General features: G+C 38.3%; 1 protein-coding gene across 6 annotated transcripts in view; it reads left to right on the forward strand.

Moving 5' to 3' along the window:
* The window catches only part of RANBP17 (RAN binding protein 17), a 362,482-nt gene that overhangs the window by 256,292 nt on the left and 81,021 nt on the right, over positions 1 to 25,169 (forward strand). For all 6 annotated transcript variants that reach the window (XM_025270839.3, XM_044932591.2, XM_044932590.2 and 3 more), the window contains 3 exons: positions 7,217 to 7,280; positions 7,373 to 7,481; positions 23,516 to 23,619. In XM_025270839.3, coding sequence (XP_025126624.1) covers positions 7,217 to 7,280; positions 7,373 to 7,481; positions 23,516 to 23,619 — 277 coding nt within the window. The remainder of the gene's footprint in view (positions 1 to 7,216; positions 7,281 to 7,372; positions 7,482 to 23,515; positions 23,620 to 25,169) is intronic.

Below are 25,169 nucleotides of genomic sequence, written 5' to 3' on the forward strand. Positions count from 1 at the left end.
ATCGATTTCTTTATTGTAATGTGTTTTTAAATCCTGATTTTAAAGCAATACGTTATTTCTGTGTTAAAAATAAGATGGCTCAGCGATAGAAGCAGTTATGCAAGATAAAAATCATCACCAACTGACCTTTAAAAATGGAAATCTGTTTATATATTAATATTCAAAATATTTATATTGAAAATGCTGGTAACAAATAAATGAAAAGCATGTTATCTTACTGTAAAATTTTTAATGTCCCTTATTACTTTTATAATGCATGTTTTCAAATAATTATTGTTTTGTTTTTTGTATTTTTATCTTCTTCAGCGTGAATCTTACTCATTATTTATGGTCCTCAAAGCCAGGCTCTGAATTTTGGTGTTCTTCTATCTGACTGCTTGTTTAGGAATTAAAATCACAAAGGTCCTCGTTTTTAGGAAGTACTCAAAAGCCTCATGTTTATTTACCTAAGGCAGTCATCTCAAATTTAGTGATAGAATTTCTGGAGTTCTTGTTAAAATACAAATTACTGGGCCCCACTACCCCCAGAGCTTCTGTTTTAAGAGGTTTAAAATTCTGTTTTAAAATTTAGACCGAGGCCTGAGAGTTTGCGTCTTCATTAGCTCTCAGCCGGTGCTGGCGGCCCCTATCTTGAAGGTCCCGCCTGAAGCTGATGGGAAACAGAGCCAGGTGTCCTCAACAGAAAACCTGAGTATTTCTCCTACAGGATCTTCTCTGAGGAACTTTGTCTTCACTTAGAAAAGGCAGATTTGACATTTTTAGAAATAGTCTAGTTTTCTAAATAATAATACTGTGTGTGAGGAGGCTACCATTGTGTTAAGCCCCCAGATTTTAACTGGAAAACCCTTGTTGCATTTATTCCAAGGTTTCTGTTGGTAAATTTGAAGCTTTCTAAATTGGCAAGTCTATCCTAACTTTAAAATCCATTGGCCTTTTTGAGAGAAAGTTTGTTCTCCCAGCAGATTCATTATATGTGGCATATACGGCAAATTTAGCAAACATATCTAGTAACTTTTTAATGTACTTTTTATTTTTCTAAGGTTAAATGTCAATAATTCCAGATTCCAAATACCTTTTTCTAACAGACACAGGATTGAAATGCCTGTGTCCTGGGGCAGCCCTTCACAGTTAGGTTTAATACTTGGGTATCCTTTTCCTGCTTTGATATGTTTTCCAGTCATAAATTCTGGTTTCTGTCTAATTGGGGAAGATGTAAGATTGTTTATGTGATTAGGACAAGGAAGCTGCCAGGGAAACTGGAGTGAGAATAAGGGTCATAGAGAGCCATCAAAGAAACTTACTTTTTTAAATGCTGAGAGAGAGGGAAGTGTCACATTTCATTCATAATTCTGTTTGGTTTTTAATCATTATTTCAAGTTTTTCTTCCTTTGAAAAATAACTGATCAACATATCTATTGCAATTCATTTTTTTACTCAGATTTATAGCAGTTGCATGCATGTCTCTGAGATTCAGATAGATCATAATGAGAAAGGAAATTTCATTTTCTGTTAGGCCCTCTGTTGGTAGCTGCCCTTATTACATCATCCTCAAAGGTTTGAGAAAACCCAAAAGATAGTCTTTCGCTTCTTAAAAACAGACCTCATTAAGAATTCTACATTAATTCATGAATTTATCCAAACTCATTTTACCCTATTGATAATGTGAACTTCAACAATTCTTAGAATTAATAACTTCTTCATGTTATTGCAAGACCACATACATCATCCACTGGGCCCAGTACAAAATGAAAATGTGGTGTGCATTGTTCATAAATGATTAAGAATTTCAAGTCTTCAGCAGCAGAACATTGAACCAAGCAGAGGCCTTTATAACCACAGAACTCTGTGCAAGTGCATAGTCTAAACTCAGAAACCATGAAGCTGGCTCAGGTTATCTGCTGTAAAAAGAATTCCTTCCATTTGGCTTCAGACTAACTTTCTAAGACTATCTCCCGTAGTTCCTGTACACCAGGATTTGGTGAATCCTGAATGAGGTGGAGCATCAGGAAAGAGTAGAAGATGAAGGATGAAACAAGAATCTAGTGTGAAGTAAGGGGAAAGGCTGGAAGTAAAACTGTATATGTCTGTTACAGGAGATATTTAGTAATAAACAGTAGTAATTGTGCTTTTGTGAAACAGTTTTAAAATGTATCATTTTATTTCAATGAATATCACCATCTTCAGATGGTTTTCAGAATGTTAAATAAAACTAGTTTCAGCTACATCCCTCAGGCATACTTCTATTAACATTTCTCATCAAAAGAAATGTTGGTGTATTTCTTTGTTTGCTGTCTCTATCATCTTTGGAAAAGTCATCCCATAATTAATCTGCTCTATTTGTTTGTATACTAGCATCAACTGTGAGAATCTTCTGTTCCTCCTCTGTAGCCCACTTATGCAGGCCTTCTCTCAGTTCTTTGTAGATTCATGCTTTACAAGCTTACCTTCCTTGAGTATTATTTTGATCTGATCATTTCACTTCCCAAAAGCCTAGAATCACATGCTTCTTGGGTCAAAGTAAAATTATTGATTTAAACTTGAGTTCTTTAATGGTACCTAATTTATTGAGTTCCCAAAACTAATTTCCTGATCCACAACTCAACCCCAGTTTATACTTTATACTTGGGCCAAAAAAATTTGTTTTGCCTTCCCCTTGATACCCTTCAGGCTTCCCTGGTGGCTCAGACAATAAAGAGTCTTCCTGTAATGCGGGAGACATGGGTTCGATCCTTGGGTTGGGAAGATCCCCTGGAGAAGGAAGTGGCTACCCACTTCAGTATTCTTGCCTGGAAAATCCCATGAACAGAGGAACCTGGCAGCCTATGGTCCATGGCGCCACAGAGAGTCTGGACACGACAGAGCGATTTTCACTTTTTTTGATACCCTTTGTTATCTTTCACTGATTCACCACATATGCTATTCTCTTCATTTGACCCATTATAACTCACTTAGGTCTCTTAAATTTTCAGGTTTCACTAAAAACTTGGTAGAGCCATCCTGAAGTAATTATTAATTATAATCCTTAGTCACTGTGTTAACTGAAAGAACTCGAAGGAGTCATTTAATTTCTCTAAGGCTCAGTTTCTTCATTTGTAGAAAGGGAATATCATCTATCTCTTAGGATTTTGTGAAGATTAAATAATAGGGCTTCCCTGGTAGCTTAGTTGGTAAAGCATCCGCCTGTAGTACAGGAGACCCTGGTTTGATTCCTGGGTTGGGAAGATCCCCTGGAGAAGGGAAAGGCTACCCACTCCAGTATTTTGGCCTGGGAAATTCCAGGGACTGTATAGAACATGGGGTCTCAAAGAGTCAGACACAACTGAGCGACTTTCACTTTCAAATAATATAATAAATATGTAACAATATATCTGTGTTATCTAACAGTAATCAAGCACCTTGTTTTACTGACCCAGTCACATGGTAGATGCTTCATTTTTGTTCCTTTTCTTTTTTCTTAGTGTTCTTGGACACCTAGTTCTTTTCTGTATTTCTGGGGATAAATATAATATAGCCTAGTATTGGCTAGTCCTCTCTCCTCTTAAACTGTAAGTTATTAGCTATTAGGGCTGTTTTGTTTCCTTTCCCTATAGTTTCAAAACTTCATCACATAGCAGACATTAGACCATATTGTTACCTCTCCTGTTGTGTGACTAAACTGTAAGTGACTGAACTCTTATTCCTGACATGCAGTTATTAGTACCCCTTAAGATGCTTCATTTTGGTTATACCTGTTTGGGGTTTTTTTAGTCTACTACAGTTCATGAGCATAATTCTACTTTTGAAATCACTAATATTTCAGTAATTATACTATACACCTATCATACCTACAGTAATTTCCATCAGGTAATTTTTTATCTGTGAACTTTCTTCTATCATCGGGATCTAATTCTATCTATAATGTTTGTAAACATGTATGGCTTTTCCATAATTGCCTAGATCAGTACCATTATCCACCCTCTTGTGCTTAGTGAATATCATGCATCTAATACACTACTTTGATTTTAAAATAGAAATTTCATCACATTTGAACACTTCTTAGTTTTATAATTTTATATTTTAAAACTTTCTTAGTAGTGCATATAATAATGATATTCTTTATAATCAATGATGTTTTAGGGTTAATGAAATACAGTATTACTCAGTAAATACTTGCTGCCATGAATTGAAGTAATACTTGGTGCTGCTTTGCCGACTAGCTGCTAAAGTGTGTGGTACCTGTAACTTAAGAAACCAGGACTTTCTCAGTTAGGTCATTCTTCTCTTCTGAAGATACAGATTTTTTTCAAACTTTTGACCGTCTCTAAGATACACCATTCTTTCAACTTTTTCTTGCCCAAGCTACCTGTCAGTGAGGCCATCCTCACTGCCATCAGTGTTTTCATAACCACATGGGTACAGACAGGTTTTCTGAGCATTTTGTTTGTAAGTTAATATCAGCCAGTCTGTGGAGTTTGCTCAGTCCTGAATGTGATGAAGGCTCATTAATGAATTGATGCCTCCTAAAAGAAGTTTCCCTGTCCCTTCTGGGGCCTAGTTCCAGTTTCACTTGTACCTCAAAAAGCTAGTGATCTCTGTAGAATCATTTGGCATATTTCAAATCGAATGGATATGATTCAGCCTAGTGAGAAGAGCTTATACTTTCAAGTCACACAGACCTTTGAAGTCTGGATTTGAATCCAAAAGTTCTGCCATTTGTATGTTCCATGTATGACTTTTATTAAATTCTCCTACTCTTCTAGACTTCTACTGCTGTTACTGTTAACCACCATTAACCACATGTACTGTTATGAACTGTTGTCAACAGGCCTCTGAAATCTAACCTGGTACTACCACCCAACCAAAATGGTGCAGCTTACAAGAATCCTAGTCTCTTAGGGAAGAATGAAAATGATGAAGATGATGTATCTATTTACCTTTTTTAAAAAATTATGTATTTTTGTAAGGGCCATGGCTAGCTTTGAATTGAATTCCTATAGGGAAATATAAGTATTCAGATGAACTTTCATTTTTTGTTTATTGAAAAAAGTTTCTAAAAATCATTCTTAATCTTCTTCTTCAGAATGTAATTAAAAGGCAGTGAGTCTGGCCTGGGTACAAAGTGCACAGATGCAATTCTGCAGAAAATGTGTCTTTGGCAGATGAGATTCTTCCTGTGAATGTTCTGTTTATTGCTACCATAAATATTCTATTGTCAAAACATGACTTGCTGTTTATTAGCAGCACTGACAGGAAGATTCCTATTAATGGCAGCATTCTTATTACCCATAGACCCTGTCACTTTTAACTTTGCAATTCTAAGAGAATTGCATTTGGTAATTACTTAAGATATTTCTTAGCTTATTGATCCCTACCCCTGTTTAACTGAATGGAGTTTGAGTGGCAGTTCTTCTGCTCAGTGACTTACACCGGAAAAAACCAAGTGTGCCTCTTTGTAAGCAAGGAGAGACTTGCTGCCTATCAACCTTGATCTCGTTTCATCCTGCCAGAAACACACAGTGCATCGAGCACCCGCTGAGAGCAGTGTACTGAGCAAAATACGTACGTGCGGCCACTACCCTTAGAAAGTTTACAGTCTAGTTTGGAGATAAGCAAAATATGCAGTTGCTTAACCTGCAACTGGAATGGGCTACCTTGAGTCAGAGGGGCTTGAATCTAAATCATACTAATTGCTTGTCTTTTGGAAAGTTTAACTTCATTTTTATAGTTTGTTTCCTCATTTGAGAACTAGAGTCTATCTCATGGGATTGAGCGAATTAACCTTGAAAGTCGTAAGCATTCTATAAATGTTCATGCTCTTCCTCTTTGTGTCATCTCCATGATTTATAATTGGCAAAGACAGGTGCATCAACTGATCCTCGCAACCCAGGATAGCTTGCATGTATCCTCATTTGTTGAAGAGGAAAACTTAAGGCTAAGAGAGACAGGCTAAGAGAGCTCATCCAGCTGATTGAATGGTGTAGTCAAACTGAAAGCCCAGGTTTCCTAACTTTTGTCTTCTATTCTTGTACCCACACTTGAGTGACTAACATTTAAAATTCGGCTCATTAGTGCCAGTGTATAGAGTTAATAGACGTCTGCATTTGGAGATGATGTGAAGGACAAGAGCCAGTGTTTTCATTGGGACATAAGTGGAACCATGTAAGATTATTATTTTTTTTTTTTTGGAAGCATGTAAGATCAGTATGGTTTGAAAAAAGGTATGTGTAAGTATGTAGGGAATGCCCCACAGCTGCCCTAGCTACAGCGGAAAGCACAGGACTAGGGTAAACCCTAAGTAAGAGCAGAGGGTGTTTGTGGACTGAATTGGTGTTCTTAGACCCCACTTCAGCCTTTCTTTGATGATGGCACTAACCAGAAGTTATTTAGGCTTTGGGATCATGTTTGTGATGTTTTTCAACTCTATTCTCATTCTGAGTTGAACTGTTCAGGGGATAATGTGGTACAGTAGAAAGTACATGGCCTTTATAGTCAAATCTCGGGTCAAATGTCAGCAGTCTCAGCCCATAGCAATGTAATCTTGGACAGGTAACTTAATTTCTCAGAGCTTCTGTTATCTTATCTGCGGATTAAACATAATAAATAATATTTAACAATGTAATTATGAAAATTAGGTGGGTTAACAGATATATAATGCCTTGTACCTAGTAGGCATGTAAGAAATTTTAGGTCCTTTAAACCTGTACTTCAACATTTAAGGACCTGCAGTTGCGGTTGCTACATCCTCCTAATTGTATTCTGATTTTCTTCATCTAAAGCAGAATTTCCTTAGGTTTCTACTAACTAAGCTCATGTTTCTTAGAATTGAATAATTTTCTCTTTCTTGATAGCCCATTATGGGTCTTTCATAATTATTTTTTATGAAATAATATTAAGTGAAAAGAAGTTCTCAAGTTACACCCCAAATGTAAAAAGGGTCAATTTTAATTTTCCACTATCAAGGCTCTAATAGTAAAAAAGTCTTTGTCTTAATTATAAAATTCATTCTTTCTTTCCATAACTAGAATATGTATAAGATAGGAAAAGTAATTGCACTGGTTAATAATGGATTATCATTCTTAACAGAGTGGAAGGCATTTCTATAGGAGTAAAACTCTTTAGAAATAGTATTTATTCATCATAAATATAAATTGATGCCATTATAGTTCAGTGTTATTTTGTGATCTGTTACTTATTGATAAGACAATCATATTTCCCCAGATTCCTTAACGTCTATTACCTATATCCTTTTAAAAAAACTTGTGAAGATAGATGCCGTGAAATTCATGCTAAAAAATCACACGGTGAGTCTTATTTCCTTGAATTGATGACTAGAGTTTTCTGGGGAGTTTAGGCCAACCATTAGTAACTTTGGATGCTCTTTTGCTTTCATTAGAGTGAACACTTCCCCTTTCTTGGCATCAGTGGCAGTTACAGTCTCAGTGACTTCAGATGCCGAACAGCCTTCTACACAGCCCTCACTCGTCTTCTGATGGTAGATCTAGGTAAGGTTAAGAATTTAAGCTTAATTAATAAGGGATCGACAGTATATTTGTGTGAATGAAGGAGTGTCATACTTGTGGGTACCATATTTAACTAATTGGAATTTGCCATCTTTGACAATTTTCTACAGCTTTCTAATATTTGAGCATTGACTCATTAGCTTTGGAGCCAAAAGACAAATTTTTGTATAGAAGGTGGTATTTTTCACTTCACTTAGTACTTGTGTTAATTCTTTACTTCAAAATTTATTTTCTGAGTATCCTTTGATCCTTTGGGACTTCGCTAGTGGCTCAGATGGTAAAGAATCTGCCTGCAATGCAGGAGACCTGGATTCTCTCCTTGGGTCGGGAAGATCCCCTAGAGAAGGGAATGGCAATCCACTCCAGTATTCTTGCCTGGACAGTTCCACGGACAGAGGAGCCATGGCAGGCCACAGTCCATGGGATCGCAGAGTCAGACACGACTGAGTGACTAAGACTTTCACTTTGATCCATTAATTTTACTGCTATACAAATGAAAGTGTAATCTTAAATACAGAAAAGCTCAATAAAAAAGATTTTCTTTGTAATGGCATTTAATCTAGAGAAATGTGGCAGTGATGTAAATGTCCAACAACAGGGAATTATAAAGTTAGCCAGATCTACTTACTTGATGGAATAGTCTGTGGTCATTAGAAATTTTAATTCGAAGACAAAGTAATATGTGAAATTTTGTTATAATATCAAGCAAAAAAGTAAGGTATTAAGCTGTGCAAATGATGTTGAGCATGCTCATTGGGAGGGAAAAGAAACAGTGCATCAAAAAAAGTCTTAAAATGAAATTCTTCAAAAATGTTAAATGTTGTCTTTGAGTAGGGTACTATAAATAACTTCCTCTTTTCTGGTAATTTGAAATTTTCCTTACTGTATTATTTTCCTAATGGGAAAAATTAGCTTGGTTTTGTTCTATTTTGTTCTATTAGCTTTGAAAAGCTGAAAGTTAGAAGTATCCACAAGTAGATAGCTACCTTAGAATGGATACTTAAGCCTCCCTGTGTTGACCATGTCATCTGGAATCCCATTTTCCCCCATGTTTGGATACTTCAGGTTAAATTAATCAGTGTATAGACACATGAGAGACTTAAATCAATGACAATGTCACCCTTAGAGAAAAGAATACTGATGATACTTTTTCTTCCGTTCTCTTGCAATGTATTGATTGATCCATCTATTTAAATATGAATTTTTAAAAACATGATCATATGTAAAGAAAAGGGATAAATAATTTCATTTTGCGCATAAAAGGCATTGACACTTTTGTAATAGAAAGATAACTAAATCCTTCTTTGCTCCACATCTATGTTATTTTCATACATTTCAACCGAATATATTATCAGAAAGACAAACAGCCAAAAGTTGTAGAAAATGCAACTGGAATGATTAAGGAGCTTAGTGGGATTGATTTCTAAAGAAAGATTAAAAGAACCATGTATGTATAACTTGGCTAAGTGACAAGTAGGGCTTGAGGCAAAGAAAACTGTCTATAAATATTTGAAGAGTGTAAACCAGGCATGCAAAACCCAATCATCTGCTACCTTAGGCAAATGGGAGATCTGAGCGACAGCCTCGCATACTACACACTGGCCTGCGTTACCTCTCAGCGGCTGCCTCGGAGAGCGGAAGAGCAGTCCAGACTCTTTATCACCGTCCTCCATAATCATTTAGAGAGCACCCTGTGCTGAGCTCTGAGGACAAGACAAGGACCAGGCAGACATACTGGCCCCTGCCCTCACGGAGCTAGCCTCCTTGCCTTCCCAATTGTCCAAGCAGTAAAGGAGATCGTGAAACCCTTGTCTATACTTAATTTGTTTCCTAAGCCTTAAAAATGCTCTTAATGACCTGTCAAACAGACTGAAAAAAGCAGGGAGACCAAAGTTAAATAATAGTCAACGTAAGTAAACTAAATCTGAGAGTAGATAAAAATTAAAAACAGTGTCAGCTGCGCTCAGGGAACTTGTGCATTGTTTGAAAAGAAATTTTTTATTTAATAGTGTTTTTTCACTTTTAAAAATAATTAAACATATATTATAAGCATCAAGTGATGATTTGTAGTACATATTGCCAGAGCTTCCTTCCCTTGTTACAAACCAGAGTTCCTTTTCTTCCCCTTCTGTTGACCTTCTTTAGGGTATAGATTTTGCCTTCTTCATCTTTTCTCGTACCAGTCTCAGCATCTCTACATTGTAGGTGCTCAGTTAGTATTTGGTGAGTGAAGGACACACCATGCCATCGTCCTAGCTCCTGAGTTCAGCTCTGCCTGCCATGGTCTCTCTCTGGGAGTCGTTTGATCATTGGGCTCTCGAAGACAAAACAAATCAAGTGGCTGATTGCTTTTGCAAGTGTTTATCTACACTTGGCCACTTTTGTGCTCGATGAGTCACTTGTTGCTCTCTGTTCAAGTTATTACTTTATAGACAAGCATTTGTTGAGTGTTGTTGAACACAGTTTTATTATTTGAAGCCTGTCTCACAAGCTAGATTGACTAGATGTTGCTATCAGAATCCCTATATATATGGCTTTATAGTTTTCTGTTGGGTGTTCACTTTCATGAAAACAAGGAAAAAAGAGATAGTGATGTTGTCAAAGATCCATGTATTAAATGAAGGAAATATTAGATAATGAGAATTCTTCTCAAATTAAACAAAAAAATTGAAGAGGAACATTTTATATTAGTGATTTTAAAAAAAATCGCATAGAAAAAAATGCCTAGCCAACCTGCTTGCAGAGCATTGGACGTGATTCTTGGATTGAAATATAAAGCATATTCTAATTGAATCTTACAAAGAAATTGAATAGTCTTTGTGTATAAGCCATGCACACCGGAGTGATTTAAAAGGGGGAAGAAATTGGGTGTCACATTAATTGGTATTTACTTTGAAATGCATTTTGGTTTCTATTCAGTAATTTGTACTTTGTATGAATTTAATTAGATGCTATGTGCCCCAGGTTGTATTTCAGATTAAAATGGTGGGGGTGGGGGTGTTGACAATAAACAGTTGTACCACTTTATCAAATTGCTGTTTGGCTAAACTAGACAAAATGTACACTTGTATGAAGAACAGAATTGAAAGCATTTCATCATCAGAAAGACTATTTTTATGTTGGCAACATTTTTTTTATTTTAAGAAATTATAAAAATTAATGTAAGAAAAACCCTTCATGAGATAACATACATACAGAAAAAAATAGTGACCACCCATATGTGCATGCATGTTAGCTCTTCCAAGAATCACTTAAAGTTCCCAAGGTTATTTTTAAATTAACTTTGTCAATCTAATAAACTAAAGGAAAGATAATATTACCCAAGCCAGTAAATGGAGAACCTCCAGGGAGCTGTTCAGTGTAAAATACTTGAATAAATAAAAACCTTCTATTTTGTTGAATTTGAGTGGAGGTGAATTCAGTTGACAAATATTAAAGAGGCGACATGTGGGAGCGAGCTACAATACACCTTTTTGTTTTGCAGAGAACTAAATATTGTTAGTTGCAGATTAAGTTTTTTACCAACCACAAATTTAGAATTGCTCAGTGTCATAGTTGATTTTCCTTGGACACTTTATGATTGTTCTTTATTTTGAACTACTCCAATGAGAAGCATGTTGATGGGATCTGAGTGAGCAGTGCTTTCCTCAGATATTCAGACTCTTAACAAAGCAGTCATACTTTTCATGATCACAGGGGTACTAATATTAAAATGATGTTTATGGACTTTAAGAGAGGGTTCTCTCTTTAGGGATGAAGGTAGCATAATATCCATGTACCTTTGTGGCTTCTAATAGGTAATTGGCACCTGAAGATATCTCTAGCTTAAATTTGAAAAATTTGAAATAGCAAGTAAACAACTTGAATAAAAAGGGAAGTTCAGTTCAGTTCAGTTCAGTCACTCAGTCATGACTGACTCTTTGCGACCCCATGAATTGCAGCACGCCAGGCCTCCCTGTCCATCACCAACGCCCGGAGTCTACCAAAACTCACGTCCATCGAGTTGGTGATGCCATCCAGCCATCTCATCCTCTGTCGTCCCCTTCTCCTCCTGCCCCCAATCCCTCCCAGCTTCAGAGTCTTTTCCAATGAGTCAACTCTTCGCATGAGGTGGCCAAAGTACTGGAGTTTCAGCTTTAGCATCATTCCTTCCAAAGAAGTCCCAGGGCTGATCTCCTTCAGAATGGACTGGTTGGATCTCCTTGCAGTCCAAGGGACTCTCAAGAGTCTTCTCCAACACCACAGTTCAAAACCATCAATTCTTCGGCACTCAGCTTTCTTCACAATCCAACTCTCACATCCATACATGACCACTGGAAAAACCATAGCCTTGACTAGACGGACCTTTGTTGGCAAAGTAATGTCTCTGCTTTTCAATATGCTATCTAGGTTGGTCATAACTTTGCTTCCAAGGAGTAAGCGTCTTTTAATTTCATGGCTGCAATCACCATCTGCAGTGATTTTGGAGCCCCCAAAAATAAAGTCTGACACTGTTTCCACTGTTTCCCCATCTATTTCCCATGAAGTGATGGGACCGGATGCCATGATCTTCGTTTTCTGAATGTTGAGCTTTAAGCCAACTTTTTCACTCTCCACTTTCACTTTCATCAAGAGGCTTTTTAGTTCCTCTTCACTTTCTGCCATAAGGGTGGTGTCATCTGCATACCTGAGGTTATTGATATTTCTCCCGACAATCTGGATTCCAGCTTGTGCTTCTTCCAGCCCAGCGTTTCTCATGATGTACTTACTCTGCATATAAGTTAAATAAGCAGGGTGACAATATACAGCCTTGACGTACTCCTTTGCCTATTTGGAACCAGTCTGTTGTTCCATGTCCAGTTCTAACTGTTGCTTCCTGACCTGCATACAAATTTCTCAAGAGGCCGGTCAGGTGGTCTGGTATTCCCATCTCTTGAAGAATTTTCCACGGTTTATTGTGATCCACACAGTCAAAGGCTTTGGCATAGTCAACACAGCAGAAATAGATGTTTTTCTGGAACTCTCTTGCTTTTTCCATGATCCAGCGGATGTTGGCAATTTGATCTCTGGTTCCTCTGCCTTTTCTAAAACCAGCTTGAACATCTGGAAGTTCACAGTTCACGTATTGCTGAAGCCTGGCTTGGAGAATTTTGAGCGTTACTTTACTAGCATGTGAGATGAGTGCAGTTGTGCGGTAGTTTGAGCATTCTTTGGCATTGCCTTTCTTTGGGATTGGAAGAGTATTCTAGAAATAGCTGCTAAAGAAAGTGAAAATACAGAGGAAACTCCTTTTCTTTATTAATAATAACTAACATTTGTTTACAAATTTATAGTTTGCAGACCACTTTGACATACATTTTCCTATTTGATCTTCACCACAGCCTACATGAAATGGGTATCATTGCATTTTTTATCTGTTAGGAGAGTGAGATTCAATGACTTGCCCAAGGTCAGTCATATAATTTGTAGCCCTCTGACCATATACTCACTTTTGCTGTTCCTTTGCCTGTCACTTTCTCAAGTCAATTAGGGAATGTAACTTTTTTTCGTTTTTATTTGAACTACTTGGACTGAATGACTGATTTGAGGCTGGAGGGAAGAAGGGATTACTTTCCAAGCTTCTATCTAAACACATAATATTCATGTTTATTATTTGTCCTATATTGGTATATTACAGTTCTGTGGTCAGTGAAAGTCAAATGTAGTTTTTAAAATGTTTTCTTATGTCTAATAATTGGCTAAAGCATATTTCTTCTCATGGAAAAAAGGACACAGAAGTAGATAGATATCCCAGGAGGATTTAGTAAGTGAGAAGCTTGATCCGAAATAGTCAGTGTTCTGACAGATAGGAAGGATACCTCAACGTCTATCACTTGTGTCCACAACTTGGCAGAGACTATCTGGGAAATAGACATTTGTTGGGGTTGAGGAGGGAGTGGGCAATAATGGGTAAAAAAGCAGCTGGAAATACTTAGAATCTATAATGAGATAATTAAGACTAATTAGCTGGCCCCGTAGGCAAAAAGCAGCCCATTAAATTCAGATCCAGTTTTAATAACTTACCTGGTTTTGAGGGTAGAGTCCAGAGCACCCCAGGGAATGAGATGCTTCAGGGGAGAAATTTTTAGGATAGGTTTCTTAGAAAAGAAATAAGTAATCTGTAGACAATGTATTTTTCTCCTGGGAACTAAAATAAACATTCTGGTTCCCTAGGGAGAAGAATTAAGGTGTGCCTCAATTTTCTCATCTATTAAATGGAAATACCTACTCTGAAGAACTGGCATGTGGTTTAAATAAGATAAGCATGTGTGAAAGGGCCTGGAACAATTCCTTTCACAAAACAAGCACTTAGTATATATTAATTAATTATGGCAAATATTTTATTGAATGCACTGTTAGGGGCATTCACGGACAGATACCGGGGCCTCAGAATGAGGCGAATCCATACCCGTAATGCAGCTGCTGTACATCAGTGCAGCTGATGGCTTCACCTGACTGACACTAGAACATCCTGCCCAAAACCCTAAGTCATCTTACAGCCAACTAGAATTCCTAGTTTAGAGGGAAACTGACAAACCATATTTGGGCCCAAGTTAAATCTATCTATGCACATTTCTCAAGCCTTTTTCTAATAACTTTAGAAGTGCTGTCCTCATAAAGTACTGGAGAACAGCAGATAATGTGGGCCTAGATCTGTAGAAGTCGCTGGCTCTTTTATGATATTACCCTTAGTACTTGGGGTTTTGATTTTTTTTATTTTTTATTTTTTGGCTGCACTGGGTCTTCATTGCCAGGCTTCCCAGGTGGCTCAGTGGTAAAGAATCCATCTGCAATGCAGGAGACCCAAGTTCAGTCCCTGGGTTGGGAAGATCCCCTGGAGAAGGGAATGGCTACCTACTCAAGTATTTGGGCCTGGAGAATTCCATGAACAAAGGAGCCTACTGGGCTGTTTTAACAAATTACCACAAATTTAATGGTTTAAATATTATAAAAATTTATTTTATAATTCTGAAGATCAGAAGTCCAATATGGGTCTCAGTGGGCTACCATCAGTGTTAGCAGGGCAGTGTTCCTCTCTGTAGGCTCTGAAGAAGATTATGTTCCCTTGCCTTTTTCAACTTAGAGGCTACCTGCTTTCCTTGGTCCATGATCTCCTTTTCCAAGGTCCATCAAATTCTTCTCATTCTGTCATCTCTCTGGTTTTCCCCCTTCTGCTTCCAACACACTCATGGACCTTTGCATTACATGAAACCCACCTGGATAACCCAGGATAATCTTCTATTTTAAAGTCAGTTGATTAGCAGCCTTTTAATTCTCTTTTGTCATATACTCACAGGTTCCAAGGATTAGGGCGTAGACATCTCTGGAGGGACATTATTCAGCCTACCATTCCTACTGATCACTAATACCAAACTATTTCACACAACGCATCAGTTCAGTTCGGTCGCTCAGTCGTGTCTGACTCTGCGACCCCATGAATCGCAGCATGCCAGGCCTCCCTGTCCATCACCAACTCCCAGAGTTCACCCAGACTCACGTCCATCGAGTCAGTGATGCCATCCAGCCATCTCATCCTCTGTCTTCCCCTTCTCCTCCTGCCCCCAATCCCTCCCAGCATCAGAGTCTTTTCCAATGAGTCAACTCTTCACATGAGGTGGCCAAAATACTGGAGTTTCAGATTAGCATCATTCCTTCCAAAGAAGTCCCAGGGCTGATCTCCTTCAGAATGGACTGGTTGGATCTCCTTGCAGTCCAAGGGACTCTCAAGAGTCTTCTCCAACACCACAGTTCAAAAGCATCAATTCTTCGGCGCTCAGCCTTCTTCACAGTCCAACTCTCACATCCACACATGACCACAGGAAAAACGATAGCCTTGACTAGACGGACCTTTGTTGGCAAAGTAATGTCTCTGCCTTTGAATATGCTATCTAGGTTGGTCATAACTTTCCTTCCAAGGAGTAAGCGTCTTTTAATTTCATGGCTGCAGTCACCATCTGCAGTGATTTTGGAGCCCCCAAAAATAAAGTCTGACACTGTTTCCACTGTTTCCCCATCTATTTCCCATGAAGTGATGGGACCGGATGCCATGATCTTCGTTTACTGAATGTTGAGCTTTAAGCCAACTTTTTCACTCTCCACTTTCACTTTCATCAAGAGGCTTTTGAGTTCCTCTTCACTTTCTGCCATAAGGGTGGTGTCATCTGCATATCTGAGGTTACTGATATTTCTCCCGGCAATCTTGATGCCAGCTTGTGCTTCTTCCAGTCCAGCGTTGCTCATGGTGTCTTCTGCATATAAGTTAAATAAGCAGGGTGACAATATACAGCCTTGACGTACTCCTTTGCCTATTTGGAACCAGTCTGTTGTTCCATGTCCAGTTCTAACTGTTGCTTCCTGACCTGCATACAAATTTCTCAAGAGGCAGGTCAGGTGGTCTGGTATTCCCATCTCTTGAAGAATTTTCCACAGTTTATTGTGATCCACACAGTCAAAGGCTTTGGCATAGTCAACACAGCAGAAATAGATGTTTTTCTGGAACTCTCTTGCTTTTTCCATGATCCAGCGGATGTTGGCAATTTGATCTCTGGTTCCTCTGCCTTTTCTAAAACCAGCTTGAACATCAGGAAGTTCACGGTTCACGTATTGCTGAAGCCTGGCTTGGAGGATTTTGAGCATTACTTTACTAGCATGTGAGATGAATGCAATTGTGCGGTAGTTTGAGCATTCTTTGGCATTGCCTTTCTTTGGGATTGGAATGAAAACTCACCTTTTCCAGTCCTGCGGCCACTGCTGAGTTTTCCAAATGTGCTGGCATATTGAGTGCAGCATTTTCACAGCATCATCTTTCAGGATTTGAAATAACTCAACTGGAATTCCATCACCTCCACTAGCTTTGTTCATAGTGATGCTTTCTAAGGCCCACTTGACTTCACATTCCAGGACGTCTGGCTCTAGGTCAGTGATCACACCATCGTGATTATCTGGGTTGTGAAGATCTTTTTTGTACAGTTCTTCTGTGTATTCTTGCCACCTCTTCTTAATATCTTCTGCTTCTGTTAGGTCCGTACCATTTCTGTCCTTTATCAAGCTCGTCTTTGCATGAAATGTTCCTTTGGTATCTCTCATTTTCTTGAAAAGATCCCTAGTCTTTCCCATTCTGTTGTTTTCCTCTATTTCTTTGCATTGATCACTGAAGAAGGCTTTCTTATCTCTTCTTGCTATTCTTTGGAACTCTGCATTCAGATGCTTATATCTTTCCTTTTCTCCTTTGCTTTTCACTTCTCTTCTTTTCACAGCTATTTGTAAGGCCTCCCCAGACAGCCATTTTGCTTTTCTGCATTTCTTTTCCATGGGGATGGTCTTGATGCCTGTCTCCTGTACAATGTCACGAACCTCATTCCATAATTCATCAGGCACTCTATCTATGAGATCTAGGCCCTTAAATCTATTTCTCACTTCCAGTGTATAATCATAAAGGATTTGACTTAGGTCATATCTGAATGGTCTAGTGGTTTTCCCTACTTTCTTCAATTTAAGTCTGAATTTGGCAATAAGGAGTTCATGACCAGAGCCACAGTCAGCTCCTGGTCTTGTTTTTGTTGACTGTGTAGAGCTTCTCCATCTTTGGCTGCAAAGAATATAATCAGTCTGATTTCGGTGTTGACCATCTGGTGATGTCCATGTGTAGAGTCTTCTCTTGTGTTGTTGGAAGAGGGTGTTTGCTATGACCAGTGCATTTTCCTTGCAAAACTCTATAATCTTTGCCCTGCTTCATTCCGTATTCTAAGGCCAAATTTGCCTGTTACTCCAGGTGTTTCTTGACTTCCTACTTTTGCATTCCAGTCCCCTATAATGAAAAGGACATCTTTTTGGGGTGTTAGTTCTAAAAGGTCTTGTAGGTCTTCATAGACCCATTCAACTTCAGCTTCTTCAGCATTACTGGTTGGGGGATAGACTTGGACTACTGTGATATTGAATGGTTTGCCTTGGAAATGAACAGAGATCATTCTGTCGTTTTTGAGATTGCACCCAAGTACTGCATTTTGGACTCTTTTGTTGACCATGATGGCTACTCCATTTCTTCTGAGGGATTCCTGCCCGCAGTAGTAGATATAATGGTCATCTGTGTTAAATTCACCCATTCCAGTCCATTTGAGTTCGCGGATTCCTAGAATGTCGACATTCACTCTTGCCATCTCTTGTTTGACCACTTCTAATTTGCCTTGATTCATGGACCTGACATTCCGGGTTCCTATGCAGTATTGCTCTTTACAGCATTGGACCTTGCTTCTATCACCAGTCACATCCACAGCTGGATAGCATATTGGGCACCTACTTACCTGGGGAGCTCCTCTTTCAGTATCCTATCATTTTGCCTTTTCATACTCTCTCCACCATGACCTGCCCATCTTGGGTTGCCCCACGGGCATGGCTTAGTTTCATTGAGTTAGACAATACATATTATAGAATAAATCCTCAGGTAGTACAACAGGTAGTAACTGCTGGCTACCATCATTTATTATTACCATAAGTATTTGTATTACTTGCTTCTCCTTGGTCACTCCCCAGCTCCCCAGTAATCTATCTGCTATTTGAATTTGAGGAAATGAGAAGTTTCACTGTTTACAGGTAAGAGGGGGGGACCCAGATATTTGGTGGTGGTAGTTTTTTGGGGGGGATAGTGTGTGTTAAGATTCTCATACCACAGAATTCATCCTGTTAAAGTATATAATTCAGTAGTATTTAGAATGTTCACTTAGTGTGCAACTATTACCATTATCTGATTCCAGAATATGTTCATCACCCTAGAAAGAAACCCTGTACCTGTAAAATAGTGTCCCTCATTATCCCTGGCTCCTGGGAGCCACTCATCTACTGTCTATCTCTATGGATTTGCCTATTCTAGACATTTAATATGAGTGGAGTCATATATGTGACCTTTGTATCTGGCCTCTTTCATGTACCATGATGTTTTTGAGGCTCATCTATGTCTAGCATATATAGCACTTTATTCCTTTTTTTGGCTAATATTCCATTTGTGGATATACCACATTTTGTTTATCCATTTATCAGTTGATAAGCAATAAGGTTGTTTCCACCTTTTGGCTATTTTGATAATGCTGCTCTGAACATTCATATGTTAAGTTTTGGTATGGACATATGTTTTCAGTTCTATAGGGCATATGCCTAGGAATAAAATTGCTGGGTCATATAACAACTCTGTTTTTAACTTTTTGAGTACTTAGCAAACTGTTTTCCACAGTCACTAAATCATATTATATTTGCTTCACCATTTTACATTCCCACCAATCTAGATTTTAAATTATACAAAATAACAAATGAAATATCCTATAAATAAAATATCTAAGAGCCAACATACTAAAATAGTTACTATTTGTATTTTAATGTGACTTCGCTGAAGGAAAAAAAATTGAAATTCAAAAATGAGTAACTTTCCGTTGAATCAGGTCGTTGGAAATCCAGTAGAGGGAATTTAGCTTTGGGTATCCCCCTAAAACCTGAAGAATATTGTTTTTATCTATGCATGACTGAGAACTTAGAGTGTTATGTTAATATTTACTTTTCCTGATGCCAATGAGAACAGTAGCCTATAAATTGACACTTCAGCCTCTCACATTATACTGGTGTCTGAGCCCTTGTCTTGTTAGAAAAAAGAAACTGGCAGCTTCCATTATTATTCATAAAATGTTACATGTAGATTTGGCATACTGAATATATGACTACGTACTTGAATATGAAGTTGTAAGAATACGTTTTCTATTTTTCTTATGTACAACAGTAAATGATACCTTTGTCGGTAACACAATAGGGAAAAATCTTTAATAGATGTATACAAAAATGACCAGTTTTCCAGCTGAAATGATACAACATATCATTGCAGTAATAGGAACAGTGCTAATTGGCACATAAATGTTTCTATGGGAATAATGCACCAATATTTCTCATTTGCCCACCTTAAACTCAAGTCATTGTGGAGGAGTCCCTTTTTCTCACCAGAACCAAGCTAATTGCTCTTCACCTTCTTCTAATTTCATGCAACTGCAAAGTCAAGATTTTGTGACCCTGACTTCAGTCCCTACCTCCGACCCCTTCCACCCTGTTGGAGACATAGAGGGGAAGAACATGAAGTAGAGTTGGGGAGTAAAGCAGAAGTAATTGGAGACCGTGGTTCACTGACATTTACCAGCCAGAAGATGTTGGACAAACTGCTTAACTCCTTCAACCTCTCTGTTCACATTAAATTGAAAGAAATAATCATACCACTTTATAGGATTGTTGTGACCATTATTGGCGTAACTGTGCTTTGAAGATAGTAAAGGCTACATAGGTGTTTGTTAAGTAGATTAAGTACCAGATTCATTGGCTGCACATGAGAAATAGCTGTTGTTATCCAGTCACTACACAAATTCTTGACCCTTTTCTAGGCACTGGAAATACAGTCATGATGAAAACAGACTGGGTTCCTTCCCCAAGAAGCTTACATTCTAGTAGGAAAGACAGTGAATAAATAAGCAAATTAATAGCCAGTCATAGTAAGTCTCATAAGAAAAGTGAAGTAGTCTATGCTGTTGGAAGGTGGGTGAGGGTGGAGGACTGCCTGGGGTGCTGTTCGGGTAGAGCGGTCTGGGAAATCCTTTCTAAGGAAGTGACATTAAGTAGAATTGCTGCTCACATTGCTTTCTTTAGTATTTGCATCTTGACTTTTCCCTTCACAATTTGGTGGCTTTCTCTTACGCTCCTAACGTCCTTGTTTGTCTCAAACTTTGATTGAGGAAAGAGATAGTCAGGAATTTTTTAAATCTGTAACTCAGGTTTACTAAGTGAAGGGGTTTAAATGTTCCAAGTTCTGAGTTTATCTTTGTTCTGAGTAAACATCCTAACCTTGCTCCCAGAGGAAGGATATTGGGCTGGCGACCTCATTGTCACACTTTATTTGACCACCATAATCACCTCTCTTAAGTTCACGTTACGCTCAAAACAACAAAAATGTTCCTGGCTATCATTTTTAAGTGCCAGACACTAAGCAACAGGGCATACGGGTGTTTTGTCATTTAATCCTCACAGCTACCTTTAAGAAGTAAATATTATGTCTCTTAATTACAGATGAGTGAAGAGAATTTACCCAAAACCAGACAGCTAATACTGACAGAACCAGGATTCAAGCGTAGAACTTTCAAAGCATCCATTCTTTTTAGCACCCTATCTGCATGCAGTGATCATTATCACTGTTCTCATTAATCCCATCTTTAGAAGAGTGAGATTACATAGTTTAAATATACGTATATACATATGTATACATATATACATATACATATATAATGTATTATATATGTAAGGAATTGATGTTTACTTCAGTTAGTAATTTTTCTGTCTTTGGTGTTAAGAAAATAAGATGTTTTAAAAATTTACCTTTAATTGAGCAACTACTTTTCATTCACATACACTATTTCCCTAATACATACCAGGCACTGTTCTAAGTGCATCATCTATTTTATGTGTGTGTTAAAACATTTAATAAACACAGTAATCTTCAAAGATAGGTATTCTTTCTTATTTTATAGATGAGAAAACTGAGACTCAAAGTGCAAATATCCGTACTTGAAAAGTACATAGTGGAGCCAGACTCTGGGTCTGTTTATCGCTGGGTCTTATCTACATCATTCTCCTTCACACAGAAGCAAAAAGATGCAGTTTCAGCTCTCCAGGAGCAAAGCCAGAGACACTGCCATTGTAGGCTGACAGATGTAATCATTTACATACACATGTTATAAATTTTATCTCATTTAATCCCCACATAACCTTCATCTAATGCTGGTAGTGGTGGAATGAGGTAGGTGGTATTTGTAGTGTTAGGGTTAGCTATCTGCCAAAATATCTGCCATTCCCATCAGACTGACAAAGGCCATCTAAAGAATCAAACAAAATGCTGTGGGAACCCAGAGGGAGATGGGAAAGCTTGCAGTAGAATCTTAGAGAGTATTTGAAGGGGAGTTTGATTCAGACATTGGGAAAGCTATCATTTAACCTAGGCTTTGAAAAATAAAACTAGCTCCTGTAAAGATCTCTAATGTTAGCACCAGTTGACAGAGGGTGTGTCTAAGAGGAGTAACTTGGTTGCATAGTCAACTTTGCAGAGCGGAGATTTTAATCTCCAGTCAGACGCACTGCCATTGCACCACGAGGTCACTGTCGTTTGGTTTCCCTTCACCTAGTACCCTGATCCTTGTGTTAAACAGCGTACTAGGAAAGAGTCATTGGGCTTTTGACATCTCTTTGTCAGCAAAGCGAAGTCCCTGAATCTTTTGGACTCCAGAAACAAAGTGTATACATTTAAAGGGAAAAGAGAGGTCACCAAAGATCAGGATCAAGCCAGATCAGCCACTCCTTAAGAGTCAAAAGGTCCTGATTCTGCCATTGATTTTCTGTGTATGTCGCCTTGGACCACACCCTCCTGTTGTTGTTGTTCAGGCACTCAGTCGTGTCCAGCTCTCTGCAACTCCATGGACTGCAGCATGCCAGGCCTCCCTGTCCTTCACTGTCTCCCGGAGCTTGCTCAAACTCATGTCCACCCTCCTTATCTGTAGAATAACATGTAGGCCAGTGTTTCTCAGACATTTGCATGCATCTAAATTACCTGCAAGGAGATCCAACCAGTCCATCCTAAAGGAGGTCAGTCCTGGGTGTTCATTGGTAGGACTGATTTTGAAGCTGAAACTCCCAATACTTTGGCCACCTGATGCAAAGAGCTGACTCATTTGAAAAGACCCTGATGCTGGGAAAGATTGAGGGCAGGAGGAGAAGGGGACGACAGAGGATGAGATGTTTGGATGGCATCACCGACTCGATGGACATAGGTTTGGGTGGACTCCGGGAGTTGGTGATGGACAGTGAGGCCTGGTGTGCTGCGGTTCATGGGGTCACAAAGAGTCGGACACGACTGAGCGACTGAACAGTTGAACTGAACTGAAATTACCTGGAGGGCTGCTTAAAACAAAAATTGCTGGTTCTGGGACGGAACCTGAAATTTTATATCTAACAAATTCCCAGGTGATGCTGATGCTGCTAGGGCAGGGACCAAACTTTGAGAACCACTGGCTTCTTCTCTGAGATCTTGTTTCCTCTCTAATTCTCTCTATTTAAAAAATGATAGCACAGAAATCACAAGATCTAGATAGTATAGTTCCACCTCCAGCTAAGTATGCTACCTTGAGCAAGTCACTTAACATTTCTCTGCTTGTTTCTTCATCTGTAAAGTGGGGCTCACAACTCCCTGTGGCATAGGATGAATGAGTAAACTTTCTCATTTGAAGGAACCCACTCTTGTGAAGGATAGAATGTAAATTGTCAATTGTGCGTATCCATATGTTAAGTGAAGATTCTACCTTCATAGTGAAAAACAGTAGAAGATGTCTCTTCCCACTTTTATAAAAAGAAAAAGCAGCTTATTGCAAAAAGAAGTGTACTCACGGAGAATGTCCTTAAAATCATAATGACCCATGAGGGACCTCATCCTGTTTTGGCAGGACCCCATCCTGTTTCCCTGACATCTATTTAACAAATTAATAAAAAAGAACATAAATAAAAGAGAATAATAACTTAGCACTATCTGGGCACCTGAGTCTGTGAGTCCTTTAGGGCCTTGGCACCTAAAGAGAAAAGGAAAACAGACCCTGTTCTCTGAGGCTTTGAAAGGGGCTTTCCTTGAGGCATTAGGGAAGCTCTGGGGGCCCTAAGAGCTGAAAGGCTGAGGTGCCTGGGGCATGAGTCTGTTTGATCCAATAAAGAGCCAGAGAAAAAAAATGGCTGGTAAGTAATTTTGCTATTTCATTTGGTGCAAAAGAGAAGGCAAAACACCAGAATATTCAATGAGCCAAAGCACAGAATGTGATACGGATGTGAATGCAGGCTGACCCCTTCTCGAGAACATTTCTGAGCCTGAATAAAGCACTCACTGTGAAGGGTAATGGACAACAGCATGTGTTTAAACCGTGATGCCCCTTTTGTTTTTCTGATAGGCGAAGAGGAGGATGAATTTGAAAATTTCATGCTGCCTCTTACAGTCTCTTTCGAAACAGTATTACAGATATTCAATAACAACTTTAAACAAGAAGATGTAAAGGTGGGTTTGTTTCCAAACATGAGAAAAGGTGATTTTGTTCATTCTAGGACAAAATCTAGGTATAAATTCAGAAAAAGGTCTGCATATTTGTGTGTGCTTCGTGCCCCATCAGTCTTAATTTCCTACTTACATGTGTCTTCGAGGTGTACTTTTCATATAAGTGCTTTTCTAGTTTCTTATACAAATGGACTTTGAGGTTATCAAATGATTGCAGATAGTCAGCTTATGATTAGATGACATATTTGTCTCCCATGGCAGTATCTTTTAAAAGAACATTTCTCATGAGTACACCACTTTAAATGTCCCTATTCCCTCATCCGCCCCGCACTGTATGTTTCAACATATTTATATGGAGGAATGCGCAAATGTACACATGCTAAAATACCACATCTCTAAATATTTTTAAAACAAGAATTTATATAAATCAAGACTTTATTAAATGGCTAGGCATATATGTATAAATAGGAGCTGGTCTTGAAGTATTGCGTTCTTAAACTGAACAAAGTGATTAGGATAACTGATAGCTAAATAAGGTTTTTATGTGCCTGTGGGAGCCATATTAGGATTGATTTGACAAGTCAGTTCAGCTGTGGCAACAGTCATAATATCTAAGACAACATTATGTTTTATTAGTAAAATCCTTAAGTGTGTAGCAAGCTGTTTGTGACAACACAGCCCCATATTTTAATATGGGGGATGGGGAACACGAGATTTGCTAAATAGGAGTAACACCTTCTGAAATTCTCATGCATCAGGGCTATATTAAATAGACTGACACTGGTTAACATTCTTAAAAGACTAATGAATATATACCGATAATGCAGGCACCTTTGCTGGTGATACTTGAGTCATGTTTACTGTTATTTGAGATACGGTGAAAATACTGACCATCATTTTGCACAGCTCCTCTTCTCTCTACCAAAAAGAAATATTAGCACTAAGAAGCCAAATAGAAGAATAATGGCCTTTGGTGATTATTTAGCGTAGTTCATCTACTAAAAAATAATTAACCAAACACTGTACCTTCTATTTTGAAGTAGAGTTTTTGAAATGAATGTTTATCAATATGCAATTGTCATAGAATTTTAAAACTAAAAAAAGATCTTAGTGATTTTCTGTGTGTTTGTAATGTTGCTGCAATTCTTCACCAGCGTTTCTACTCAGGTTAGCTTTATTTTCAGTTGTCTTCCAAATATTTTTAATGACCGAAAGTAAATCTTTGCAACTTTAAGGTGGCTATTGCTGCCCTTTATATCAGAAAAGAAGCAGTAAGATTGAAAAAGAGTATCTTTTTAAAAATTACATTTGTCTCATTTGAAGATTTCATTATACTCCAAGCCCATTTTGATGTAATCCCATCTAGTTTGATAGAAACCATCTTCCCAGAGTCATTTTTAATGGAGTTCCAGTGATATATCCCTAAACCAGCAAGTTCTTAACGACCCTGGAAAGTGACTGCTTGATTACACTTTAACGGTATTTGCAAATAAAATCACAAGTAATTAAGGGGAAATCTCCAGGCTTTTGAGCAAGTTTGATGCATGATAACT

Source organism: Bubalus bubalis, chromosome 19 (genome assembly GCF_019923935.1).
Source record: "Bubalus bubalis isolate 160015118507 breed Murrah chromosome 19, NDDB_SH_1, whole genome shotgun sequence".
In the NCBI taxonomy this organism is placed as follows: Eukaryota; Metazoa; Chordata; class Mammalia; order Artiodactyla; family Bovidae; genus Bubalus; species Bubalus bubalis.